Raw genomic sequence first — 13,686 nt, 5'->3', positions numbered from 1 at the left:
GATGAAGCCACTTGGCCCTGGTCGTTATTACACAAGTGTCTGATGGCTGTCCTATAGTACACACCTATACTAAATGTGCTAAAGTGTATCTTCAGAGGACTAAACCCAGAGGAATGAGGCCAAAGCTGCACTTCAGTGGCTGGTTGGCTTGTTCTCACTCTGATATCCCTGCTCGCCTCTGAACACAGATGGAGATTCATCTGTTGCCTGCTCCCTCTTGACTCCTTTTCCTTTCCTATTCCCATCCCCATCCCCACCCCTCTCAGGAGCTTGTCTGCCAGCAGAAGTCCTGTACCTCGCTGCGTGCTTATCAGACAGTTTATCCTTTTCCTGTGGGTGCCGTCCACCATCTGTGGCTGTCACAGACAATCGCCACGCCAAGGGTCCATTCCAAGTCATGATTTAGATGCATAGCCTCACCCGCGCTGCTCTATAAGCCCCCTCTCTCACATTTTCTTTTTCCCCTAATAGACAAGGGTTCCTGATCTTTACATTTTTCCAGACCCTCACATGTGGATGGAACCCATGCACAAAACAGACGCAGGTATTTTTTTTCTCCTTTTCTTTCTCTTCACCCCTTAACACAACTTTCAATGGACAAAATAGTCCCTACGTTCTACAATGCTTTGGCTGCGCTACGAACAATTCGCTGAGCATTTGCAAACATCCCCCATGAGGTGTTTTTACTCCGGGGGAGACGGTTACGGCAAGCAGGGCATTTTTAGAGAAAAACACAACATAGCAGGACGGGGGGATGTGTAGGACTGTCTCCAGAGTATCTGCCACAAATGGTTTCTCATTTTTAACTCGTCAACTCGGCTCTCTGGATCCACTTTATCACCGACCAAACTCTAAATCTGCCAAAACGCTAAGACACCTGAGCAGAGCAAATCTTGCTACCGCAAATTTGAACCCTAACCCTAACCCTAAAACATCCATAGCCGCTTTTTCCTGCTCCTTTAAAGAGCTGAAAAGACAAAGAGAATACTTTAAATACCTTTGTTGAGCAAGGTATGATGAAATAAGCATTAGAGTGGGATCGCACACCCCGAATCGACGCTTCCAAACCGATTTCGCACTAACATCTGTGGTGAAGAAGCAGAAATATAGAAGAAATGGGAAAACCGGGCCAGGAAGTGCACCTCCCATCCCAGCACAGCAGGTGAGTGAGACAAAAACATTTGTGTAAAGTCGTCCACATCTAGTCAGGCGGCAGCTACTCTTGGTTCATTTGTAGTTGCCGCTGATGTGTTAAAAAGCCATCTGTGATGGGGTGAGAGCCCCCGTAATGACTTCCTGTCTGTAAAGGAAGACTGGCGTGAAGGAAAACACTGGAAAGGTGCATTTGGGAGTGGGAAGGCAGCAAATACTCAGGCTTTCTTTCATGTTCGCTCTCTGTGTGGCATGTCTGACATAACAGTTGACCTCAATACTCCAAAAGTGTCGATAAAAGCTAAATGACCCAGTCCAGCTGGCACTGTGCTCATATCCGTTGACTCATATCAATGAGGACGCATTGTTCCATGTGCAATTAATGCCACTTGTACTGCAGAGGAGGCTGAAAGGCAGTCTCGCACCCCCCCACCCCCCCAAAAAAAATCTCTCAAACCATAAAGCAGCATTTGTCAGTTTGTCAGGTTTCCAGCTTGGACCGGACATTCAATATAAAAGTTTGTCTTTTCTGCTTTTTCTGGCAGTTGTTCCTTTAATTACGATCCATCACGTCAACTCCAGCCCATTTTACCAAATGGACCGCTAGATTTTCTTCTCACAGACCAAAACCAACGATCCGCTGCTCTGATTCCATTATTTAGAAGAGAAGATCTGGAACTAATGGACATCACCAATGCCAGAGGGACAAACAGGATAATATATTCCCGCACACTGTCAAGAACACCGATACGTGTGCGGATTAGACCCAAATGCACGACTCCCCGACACACTTTGTTATTAAAACGACCTTCTCCTTTAAAGACAGAGGTTGATACAACTATTGCAGGGATGCACAGGCTACACTGGGACGGGAAAGACAATGAGACAGAGGTGGAACACATTAGGATGGGAGCAAACAACCACACAGGTGTGAAACTTTAGATTAGGGCCAGCACAGCGCACGGCTGATATTTCCACATGTTGGCAAACCTGATTTGAAAGAAACAGACAACATCTAGATGTAAGTGTTCCACTCAACTGGGCACGTTGCCCTCAAAGCTGTATTTTTCCTCATGGCATAACTATTCATGCACGCATTCTTGGGAGACGGTGCCACTGAAGCAGATGCTCCACTGTCTTTCCATGTGTGTCCATTCCACTGAAGCGAAGGTCTCCCCTAGCGGACCGCCTCTACTGTACAATTGCCTATAATCATCTTTTCACTCAGCTTGCTGGGCTGTTAGAGCTTGACAGCACTCTCCTTGTCTTCTTTTAGTACATCGGCCTTCAGGTTCTGTGGCTGTAATTTTGCTTTCACTCTAGATTCTTTGGTGGCCTATCCATGTGACTCAATTTAAGTTTAAGTAGGTTCGCAACTCTTAAATGATAGACTAAGACCCTCGCAATGTTGAAGGCAGACATTTGTAAACAAAAGAACTGAAAAATGATTTTGGTGAATTGTCTAAGGCTATTCTTAATCATGCTGGTGTACCAAATTCCTAACCAGCGAATGAAACACTTATTTGAATCATGAGGACAAGAAGTTTTCTTCTCTCTTTACTGCAGAAGAGCAGTTTTCTTCACACAGCTGCCTGCTCTGCTGAGTGAGTGGGACTAACCTTCTGCCGACCCAATAACGCCACCAGGATGGAGATTATTACATGGGGAAAGAGGTAAAGTGAGGACAGGCGATAGCTGCAAACAAGTGCCGCTCAGCCATGAAAACTGCGGACGCCGCTCTGCAGTTGTGAGCCCGCCACCCAATCAGACTGCACTAATGGCACATGACCCCAGGACGGGAAACCTTGGCTGGTGATTTTCAGACCTTGAAGGCAGAGCAATGTTCTAGGTGATTTCACTCTTCTTGGAAGTGACAATAGGAACTTTTTTGCTTTCGGTGTGCCCTCCAGTGTTGCACGTCATTAGCTTATTGCTATTAAAATGAACACATTTTATTGTTTGTAAGTGCAGACTGTGATGAGTTGTTGCTGTGAAGTCAACAGGAATCCGAATTGAACATTAATTGCATTGTCTAATGTTTTCAACAAAGGCAGAACAGTTGTTTCATTCTTGGTACAAGACAATCTTAATCCCATTTCCCCAAATTTTGATGACATTTGCCAATTACAAGAGATGAAACGTGGCCACGATACCAAGGAAAAGCCTCACACAGCAACTTGGGGATGCAGTGTAATGATAACACTGGGAAACTATTTTTGTGGAGTTGGGTCTGACAGCTGTTTTTAACTCATTTTTAGCTCCAGAATCCAAAACTGATCTCAGTTTTCCTCTATCACATCAAGTTTTTGAACTATCGGATCCCCTATAGGTAGTTCAAAGGGTCCCCTATATTGATAGCTGCACACACCGTCTCTATTGTGACTGCACCAACAAGTTGCCTGGTCGCTGTAGATGAGTTCAGTTGTAATTAGCTGGCAAGTCTCACTAATCAGTGGAATTGTGCTTATCTGGAGGGCGAGCTGTGGAGGGAAAAAAATGACATGCTAGAAAAAAACTGACTGCAAGTTTGGAATCAGCATTTCAATTTTGGTTTTAATCACCATAAAAATCTAACTGAACCACTTTTTTTTATGGTTACCATGTAATGAATGACAGCAACCCAGTTTTCCTCCTGGACCTTCGTCATTCTGGTGAATGCAATGTGATTCACAACAGCGCAGATAACAATGGAGGGACACATGACCCTGAAATATGCTCCTAAAACCCTCCCTCGATAAGGACAGACCAAAAACATTACTGTAATCTATCTCTAATGTTTCTGAAAAAAAATAATCTTTTTGTAGCTGAAATATGTTGATGAATACGTGCTGAAACCTTTGAGGCTGTCTACTCTCGCTTCTGCTTCAAATCAGGGTTCTCAAAATTGTTGGCATAAAATTCATGACATATATTTGTGCCAATTCATCCACAGCATATTAACTTGGGAATGAACACTGGCCACATCCACATTCATTTATTTAAAAAAAACAAAAAAAACAACTTTTACTGTACAGAAAAGTGTCTTCTTTTTGTCACAGATCAGATTCTGATTCACCTGTATTCTGATTAATTGCTTGATTCACCTGCCTGCATGTTGTAATCCAGTCACTTTGATTCCTGTTCATGGAAACAGTAAAGTTGAAAGTTTAATCAGATTGTAGAAAGAATTCACATATACGTAAATGCGGCTTCTGTTTTTGTTCACAGTTGACGAGCACATTATGACAGTTAACATTCACAGTTACATGTTTACTTTACACCAGGGGTCACCAACACAGTGCCCGTGGGCACCAAGTCGCCCACAATGACCACATGAGCCGCCCGCAAGCCTGTTCTAAAAATAGCAAAACTCGCAAGTGAGGTGCATCTAAGAAAGTTGTTTCTACCGCTATTTTTTTTTTTAAATCACACCTGCATTTTCATAGATTTTAAAATGACAATATCTTAAAAATAAATAAAAATATAAATAAAGTGAAGGTGAACTCTGACCTAGTTCAAAGGTCAGTATTGTGCGCATGAAAGAACCTTTGTGCTCGTGGAGAATAAACTAGCAGGCAGTTAAGATGGTGAGTGGAGGGCAATTTTCTACCCCAAAAACATGGCAAAAAGAAGACAGTAAATTTATCATTTTCAAAGTGAATGGGAGGAAGAGTCATTTTTTACTACTGTGAAAGGAACGTGTGTATGTTGCATTTGTGGGCGACTGTGATGACGGCGAAGCAGCACAATGTGGAGCGACGCTTCACTACGCGTCATGAAAGCTACAATGCTAATGCTAACGACCCGCCGGGAAGCATTCTACAGTCAGAGAAGGCCCATTAGCTAAAAAGTGTGTTTATAAAATGTAACAGATTTTGAGCAGAATTGCAGTAGATTTGTTCAGTTAAGATTTATTCAATATGAAGGTTATATTTTTAAATGTTGCATAACCTTTTAAAACATGGTTAAGATAAAATGGTTTAGTTTTTTATGGTTGAAAGGGTCTGGTGAAAACTCGACATTTTTTTTTTCTGATCAAATGTAGAAGTGATCATCTGAACAATTGCTGAGATTAATAATAATGTAGCATGTTGGGGAGGGTCAGAGTGGGAAATTCCCAGCATGCTTTGTAGCAGTGTGTTCTGTGGGTTCATGTTTGGGTTAACCCTGTTTTTTATTTGTTGTAAATGTTATCCTTTGTAACTTTCAATGTTAATGTTCTGTTTATTGAGTTCTGGTCATTAATGTGTTTAATTACTGTTTTAAGTATTGTTTGCACCTGGACACCATAAACGAGATTGTGTGTGTCATTGAAGACTTCCCTTTGTTCGTGTGTATTCTGTTGAGCGTTAAAGTAGCTCTTTCTGCAGCTAAACAGCAAAATAAGTTGACTGAAATCTGCACCTGAGTTCGCAACAATAATAATATTAATGCGTTGAACATTGATATTATCTGCTACCCACTCTAAGCTAATCACACACACACTTTGTTATTTTAGGAGTGTGTCAAGCGGTTGCCCTTCACGCGACTCGGTACCCGTGACGTAGTTCTTGGTTTCAAAAAGTGTGCCGACGTCGATCGCTGCGCAATAAACAAACAAATAAAATTTTAAAGAGCCGGGAACTTTCAATCAATGAGAAACGGATATTAACGCGACGGAGGCACATGCTGTTTAACACAGAACAATACATGGCTGACAGGAACGCTGCTGCAACGAAGCCCCCGTGATTTAGAGTTCTTGGCATTGGCGATTCACGGCTCTTCATTAACGGAGCGCCTTCACCGGAGCGCCAGGGCTCCTTTAATGTCGGATTTACGCCTTTAATTCAGAAGATCCGGAGAAAGAATGGCGCAGTTAGCATTTCCTGCCCGCGTGTCGCGATAGGGCACGTGCTTGGGACGCCAGGTGAGTGTAATTAACGGTAATTGCGTCGCTCCGAAGCTAGTAACACTTCAGGTGAGGTAGTAAGCGTCATGGAACACAGCGAGGGGTTGAGCAGCTCAAGAAGCCTCACCAGTTTCCATTCATCTCACACCTGCGCTGACATTTCCACACTTAAACATTTTGTCACCGTGTCGGTGGAGCAAAACCAGCATCCGCCTTCCAGGAGATCCCATTGACATCATTTTCGGGAAACGAGAGAGGGCCATTTGGGGTCAGGGACGTGGGGGCCAGTTTGACCTGCTACACGGTCATCGCTTCAGCTTTGAGGAGACATATTTCACATCAGACATAGCAGAAAGCACAGTTAATATTAACGCTTCATTCCAGGAGGCTGCCAGCTCAACCCTCAGATATCAACATGGATCTATTCCACTGATGCAAAGACATTCTCGGGCTCTGGGATCAGGCCTGCTGCTGGGGCTGCTTTGGTGCCTACAAACAAGAAAGCCTGTGATTGAGGAGCCAATTAGGCTTTATTGCTCTCTTATAGGTCCAGACGACATTATAGTTTCCCATGTGGACCATCTTGCAGTCATTTCATAATAGTTTTGTCTGTAGCCTGTATAGATAATTAGGACTGTTAGTTAATGAAAAACCAGTGGGAGACCAGTTTTTTTGGGGGGAGGGTTGCTTCAGATTGATTCATTTTTGTTAATATCCAGTTAGCATCTGTGGCCTCTAAAAAGAATACATCACATAAATTTGGGAACTCACAATCAAACTTTACAACCAAAGCAAATTCTGGGAAAACAACTTATTGTGAAAACTTTATACTTATAATAAATGTATCTGTATTCTACTACCGAAGAATATTAGAATTACTGCAAGGAGATGAATGTTTTCCTAAAAAGTCATATATCAGTGTCCCACTTTAAACTTGAACAGTAAATAGGCTGCAGTCCAAATTATATGCTCTTTTTAATCCATGCAGAGGGCCGTGGGTTAGGATCGCCAAAATAGACGGTTTATTTACTGCAGTCTGACCAAATGAAATAGGACAAAATTGTACTTTTGGCTTATTGCATATGGGGATACATTATGTTTCTGACTCCTAGTGTATTAGGGCAGCATAGACTTTGGAACAAAGGCTCGTGTCAAGATTGCTCAAATCAAATCCAATCAAAGTTTATCTGGCACTTTTTATACAAGTGTACGGCACAAATTGCCGCACAGAAGGTAAAAACAGCAGTGAAACCAAGATTACCTGCACAAAAATACAGTTAGAAAACACAGAACCACACATTCAACCCCACTCATAGAGCAGTCGTCCCAAGGGACACGGCCGGGCGCTGAGGGCTGAAGTGAGGGACAAGCTACCTTTGGAGGAGCTGACTATATTGGGAGAGGGAAACATTTCCCTGATCTCTACCTACTCTCTCCTCTACCTGTCCTCCCCCCTCTCCCTCTCTCTACCCAGCCGGCCATCAGCAGGAGGGTCCCCCTACATGAGCCTGGTCCTGCTCAAGGTTTCTTCCTGTTAAAGGGGAGCTTTTCCTTGGCACTGTTGCATGTTGGGGGTCAGGCCCTGGGATTCTGGAAAGCGCCTAGAGACAATTTGGATTGTAACAGACGCTATATAAATAAAGATTGATCGGTCTGTGGGTCGGCCGGTCGATCGATTGATTGATTGAATGAACACTGGAGCTAAAACCTGATGGCGTGAAACAGTAACTTAAGATAAATGGTATAACAGAGGAATAGGATGGAACACATTATAAAGTAAGACAAGGCGATAGAGCAAAAGGCATAATGGTGACATTGGGCACAACATGTAAAGGCTACAAACTAAGGGTCTAAAACTAAAATAAGACCAACAATATAAAAACTAGAAACTGGAAACTAAATAAGTGGTGGAAAAGGTATCCAAGATCACCAAGTCAGTTAAAATCACCCCACCTAACAGCACCCTTGAAATGAATCAGATCAAGTATGTTTATATCCAATGTAAAGTCTGGATGCACCTGGGGTCAAATGAAGCAGGTGCTCATGAATAAATACAAAATATGCACAGTTGTTTTGCAAGTTGGTTGCCATTTTCTTCTTCTAATTCTTCCTCTTCCGTTTCCTCTTCCTCCTCCGCCTTCTGTCAAAGTGTCAGTGATGAGAGCAGGACGGTGCTCAGCGTATTAATAATTCATTTGTTTAATCACATATTAATAGATATTATCTTATTCAATGTTAGTCAATGGACAATTTGTTTAGTGCCATGAGCCAAAAGAATAACAATGCAAAATAGTACTTTTACAACAGTAATTAAATAAATGGTTAGCAAAGAAATAAAAAATAAATAAACAAAATAATTCCTCTAAAACATAGCCTAAAACTATATTCAAATTGAGCTTTTTAGTTTTGTTGTTTTTTTGTATTTTTGCCAAAAGTAATAACATGCACAAAATAGAGAAGCAAGGTCACATTAAATATAGAGACTTTGCATAAACTTTATTAAAAAGGGCATTTTGAATAAAAACAAATATCACTCTGACCTCACTGCTATTTCTAGAGTTAAGTTATAGAAATATTTGGACAGCCACTGGTTCTTATTTTCTGCAAATGCAGAACAAAATGGGACTGTGAGAGCGTTTTAGTTGAAGGGGTCCCCACAAAAACCACATTTCCAGAATTTATGTGTATTTGTTTATGTCAATGGCTCCCTGGTGGCCACACACCTTCGTGGCTCCTCGCGCTGCAGGTCCGCTGGACATCAGCTGATGTCTCTGGACGCGGTTGGATTGGGATCATAAGCACTTTCTTTCCTGCTCGATTCAAATCAATTCATCTTTGATTTTACAGCGTCGTTAACAATCAAAATTGTTTTTAGGCCCTTTCCAGAATCCCAGGGCCTGACCCCCAACAGCAACAGTGGAAAGGAAAAACTCCCCTTTAACAGGAAGAAACCTTGAGCAGGACCAGGCTGATTTGGAGGGACCCTCCTGCTGATGGGGGGGTGGGTAGATAGAGAGGAGAGGGGGGAGGCAGAATAGACATGGCCAACACTCCACAAGTTTACTTTATGCAGAACCTAAAACAAATGCACTGAGCATCAACCTATATTAAGAATGATGGAGTGGATGTTTCCAGTTGACATGCTATGCTAATTGTTGTGTGACCGCATGCTTGGCAGAATTCCCCCATCCAAACTTTTGAGAGGTTTCACAGAGACGTAAGCAGCCTGTCATTTTGTCGGCCTCCTGTCGGGGATTGCAGTTAGTCTTCCCTGCTTCATCTCTACGTGACCAGCTCAGCAGTCCACGCCGGAAACACAGAAGAACCGTCACCACATTGTCAAAATAATTGTACCTGTAGTTTGAAAGCCACAAGCTTAGCGGCACCAGCTGAGTTGGTCGAAAAACAACCTACAGTCTCTTTCTCCTTTTAAAAAAATAACTATCACTAATGGGAATTTTCAGGAGTCTTGTATCGTTTTCTGATTTTAGATAAGCTGAGGAAACACAGTTTGCAATATTTATAGAGGTAAAATAGAGAATTTACTCTTACAAAAGAGCAGCAGCTCTGAGGAGGCAAACAAACCAAGGTGGCCTGTCTTTGTAGTCAGTAGCTCTAAGATCTTGTCTCGTTTGCAAAACCAACCTTTGAAAAGAAATATATCTATATCCAAGGCACAGGGAAGCTTCTTTTGTTTCATGCTAGTTGAATTCTTGGATTCTGAAGTGCAAGTTTGTCTTTCGTTCCAGGCTGGTTAACTGTGATTACCGGCACAAATGGTACATCAAAAAATTAACGTACAACATGTTCATCTTCAGAAAATGACAAAGACCCTGGAAGGAGTCAGACATCGTGCCAGAAAAGGCGCCTCAACCACTGAGGTAATATCAAGCTTTAATTCTTACCGAGATGTTCCACAGCTGGGAGTCTCCATGCGAGCCAGCAACCCCTCACCCAACCCGCCCCCCTACTGATTATCTTGAAATATAAATAGCTTTTAAAATTTAATATTCACTCTACGCAATGCCATGGCAACAGCTGTGTCTCCAGTGATGTCAAGGTTGAGCCTCCACTGAAGCCGCCGCTGAGACCGGCCGGTGAAACTCGGGCGCCACCTAGCGTCGATGACGGGCGACGTCCGATTGTAGGGTGACAACAATTCAACGCAAAGCGAAATGTCCCCGTCAGAAGCGAGGGAGCCATTGTAGGGCTGAGAAAATGCACGTCCACGTCAATAGCATTTGACAGGATGTGGATTAGCGATTTAGACTGTTCAAACCACAACACAATCCATACCTTGTCAAAAAAAAGTAATATTTATTTATCACAAAGCTTCAAGTTCTCAGGACATAAGACAGTGCAAACATTTGACAAACAATTCTCAGTACAGCCACTTTAAAAACACCATTTCAAAGTACTGTCAACAGTAACAAAGACGTATATACAATAATGGTCCAAAAAATAGGTTCATATATTCTAAAAATATGCAATTTAACTTCTAATGGAAGTGTTCAACATGACTGAGGTGTGATGTATCAATACTAAATTTACTGGGAATTGGTCCACAACACAAGTTTAACCCTGGCTAAAATATATATTTTCACTTGATATGAAAACACACATTAATTTTGGAACCTTTTCAGCTATTAGGGAAACACGAAGTGGCACTTTTGATTGCAACCCTGTGTTTTGTAAAGACACTCCAGTATATTATCCACTCTCACACTCGGACTTTTTTGGCTCTTTCACAAAACATAAATAAGTGTGTGTAATTATTTTCCAGCCGATTAAGGATATTTGAGCTCTATTTTATTCCCATAGAGGAATCAAGGCCACATTCCATCAGCCTCTCAAGCTCCAGAATGGAGGGGACAATAGACTGGCTGTAAAACTGAGCCATCTTCAATCTGAGGAAAGAAAACAAAAAGAATCACTTCGACTTTAATGTGGAGAACAGGAGCAGTATCCACACAGACAATTTCTGAGGAAAACTTCAAAACAAACCACAATTTACCACTTATTGGTGGCATCTAGGATAGTTTACAGCTCAACCTAAGACTAAGTTGTGCACCCCTGAATTTAAACAGCCACTCAGACTGTTATTAAGCTGTTAAAATAAAAACGTCACACGAATGTTAAATTACAGAAAGCACAATCTAATATAGCAGACTCTGCCAAGTCCCCCAGCCAAGTTTCAAAGGTGAGGTACCTTCTATTTATCAAGTGGCAACAACCGGACTCCACGGGGATGTCGAGGCTGCATTGCTTCTCTGGGATACTTATGTCAGGAATTGGGTTGCCAACTGACTGACAGGCTTTAAAATCCTCTCAAAGTTAAATCAATGGACCCGTCCTGAGATCTTTCTACCCTACGCTGGTGAAAAGCACCTGAGTTTAGGTGGAAAAAGATTCAGCCAGAGGTGAACACCATCAATCTGATTAAAATGTTGCTTCTCAAGTGATTACTATAGATGTGCACATGTTCTGAATACTGCTGGACAGTCATTAAAAATAAAAGAACGTGCCCTGGTACATTTCTGTGTTGTCCTTAACAGCGAGTGTTACCTTCTGAGCAGTTCACGTGCTCTGCCGGGCTGGGGGCGGTAGTGTTGCAGAGCTGCGAGGCTGTGAGCTGCCAGAATGCTGTAACACTGTTCACGGAGAGCGTTGTGGTTTGTTGTATCCCACTGTGGCAGCTCACTGGTGTAGCGCCACGCCATCAGTGTGTGCTCCAGCACAGCATCCCACTCCATTTTCTTCAGAAGAACCTGGCCCCACTCTTGACATGAAATCTGAGGATTAAGGTGACATAATGAAGCAGCCCACTTGCCAAGTTACAGAGGCAACGTTGGCAGAATGTGAAAATGGAATAAACAAATCAATCAATGGCAGACCTATTTTCTGACAGATTAAATAGCTCAACATGAAAAGCACAACAGGGGTTTTCTGGAACTGTTTTTTAAAAAGTCTAAAAAAAAAAAACAACCCAGGCCTTAAATCATCCAACAAATTGCACTCTTCAGTTAAATCAGTAGGGTTACAGAGAAGGAAAATATGGCTCGAAAATACTCACTTTGAATGCCACCAGCTGTGGATATGCTTTTCTGTAACAATGAGCATCTCGGTTGGAACCAAACCGAGAGTAGGGTATAGACCTGTACACATTTGCTTTCTTTAGTTGCAGGTCTTCCTGAAGATACTTCAAATCTGATACCAGGATCCTGGGCTCTAGACTCTAGGATATAAATCAGCAGGTGATATTTTGCAGGGTCTGATCACATTTTGGGATGAGACAAAAACACATGTCTGGTCAGCTGAAATGGGTGAGAATCCTACCTGTTCAACCAAGATGAGGGATCTCATGAGCTGCGCAACTTGCTGTTCTGACAGAGGGGTGTGATCAGCCATCTTCTCACATTGCTCCTGCATCCTCCCGCTCCAGGCATCATCAACGGGCAGGTCCACTGCAAGAGAAAAGGAAAGTCTTACACGCCACCACAAATATCATATAAAGACCATCTTTCACAGCCCTTTAGGCCAGCCACACATTATTCGCTTTGACGATGACAAAATCTGACTCAACCAGTGTTTGTTGTCAGTGTTAATGGTTTACTCAGAATTACCCATCATATCAGAAAGATATCTAATTATATTACTGCCCCAATGGTTCCTTTAAGTCGATCATCTTTTTCTAGATTTCATTAGCCAACATTGCTTTGGAATCGCTGAGAAGAACTTGGAACGGTCATTGTCCCATCACTTTCTCAGAATTCACACAGTTTAAATTAAAAATTGGGGAGGACACATTGTAATATGGTTAGGAAACTTCACAAAATCTCTTACTTACGTGGCTTTGAACGGCTTGTTGCTGCGTTTCTCCCCCTTCGAAGCAAAGACGGAGAGAAACGAGTACTTAGAATTTCAAGGTAAGATCTCCTCATGCGTGCTGTGAATGGAAATCAGAGTCCAAGTTTGAGCGATGTAGAAAGAGGGTTTAAAGCTAGGTGTCCACAATAGATGGACACAATAGGTAAATAAAGAATAAGTTAGTTAGCATTAGTAGTGAGGGGTCGTGTGGTCGTGATGTCATTAGCATGGTAGCAGCAAGTGACGCCTGATGAATTCACTGACAAAATAAGTCTCTCAAAGTTGCACTTACCTGCAATTTTAGGCTGGGGAGCAGGTATTTCCACCAAGGCGCGTCGTGACTGACACACAGCCGCCATTCTCATTGAACTGAGCGGCTAATATCCGAGCTAAATACCCGCTAAATGATGCTACGATTAGCCCAACTTTAACCCCCCCTTAACCAATGGGCAAACTCAAAACCAATAACTTTACCCGGTCGAAGTCGGTTATTTAGCTTCAACTCGGCGCTCAGCGCCACCTTTTCTGAAGATGTGGCGGTTTTTGGACTCACTTCGGTTTGCAGCGCACTTTTCTCGAATTTAAATGCCCTCTCGAAGCTCCGGTGACTTGCTTGACCGGCCGAAAACAAACTTTGGTACAAAGCTGTAGGAGCGCGCGACACGAGTTGGCGCGCGGGCGTGATAGCCGCCGTTTACCTCAACCTGATTGGTCAACGTCGCCACGCGGAGGGAAAAAAGGCGCCCGATATGCAAACGAAGCTCCACCCCCCCGTCGAACGGTTCCTCCATTCATAATGA

At 42.7% G+C, this 13,686-nt stretch overlaps 1 protein-coding gene across 2 annotated transcripts; it reads right to left on the bottom strand.

Annotated features, from left to right (window-relative positions):
• Positions 1 to 10,312: 10,312 nt before the first annotated feature.
• Positions 10,313 to 13,570, bottom strand: LOC130523137 (uncharacterized). 2 transcript variants are annotated; one of them, XM_057028151.1, is made up of 6 exons: positions 13,179 to 13,570; positions 12,867 to 12,965; positions 12,356 to 12,483; positions 12,093 to 12,254; positions 11,585 to 11,811; positions 10,313 to 10,926 (listed from the first exon to the last, which is right to left on the bottom strand). In XM_057028151.1, exons 1-6 carry the CDS (start codon positions 13,249 to 13,251, stop codon positions 10,824 to 10,826), a joined length of 792 nt encoding a protein of 263 aa, XP_056884131.1. In that variant the 5' UTR covers positions 13,252 to 13,570; the 3' UTR covers positions 10,313 to 10,823. The 2 variants fall into 2 exon arrangements, with proteins under 2 accessions (XP_056884131.1, XP_056884132.1); XM_057028152.1 differs by having other exon boundaries at positions 13,440 to 13,552.
• Between the last annotated feature and the right edge of the window lie 116 nt (positions 13,571 to 13,686).

This window comes from Takifugu flavidus, chromosome 3 (genome assembly GCF_003711565.1).
Source record: "Takifugu flavidus isolate HTHZ2018 chromosome 3, ASM371156v2, whole genome shotgun sequence".
Classification (NCBI taxonomy): Eukaryota; Metazoa; Chordata; class Actinopteri; order Tetraodontiformes; family Tetraodontidae; genus Takifugu; species Takifugu flavidus.
The sequence above is the reverse complement of the archived record's forward strand: the minus strand, read 5'-3'. Positions and strand labels throughout refer to the sequence as shown.

Excerpts from the sequence above, each read along its gene's own strand:
- LOC130523137 (XM_057028151.1), bottom strand. The coding sequence starts at position 13,251 with ATGAGAATGGCGGCTGTGTGTCAGTCACGACGCGCCTTGGTGGAAATA. Across the intron at positions 12,966-13,178 it reads TCCCCAGCCTAAAATTGCAG|CACGCATGAGGAGATCTTAC; the intron begins GTAAGTGCAACT and ends TTCCATTCACAG. Across the intron at positions 10,927-11,584 it reads GCACGTGAACTGCTCAGAAG|ATTGAAGATGGCTCAGTTTT; the intron begins GTAACACTCGCT and ends TTCTTTCCTCAG.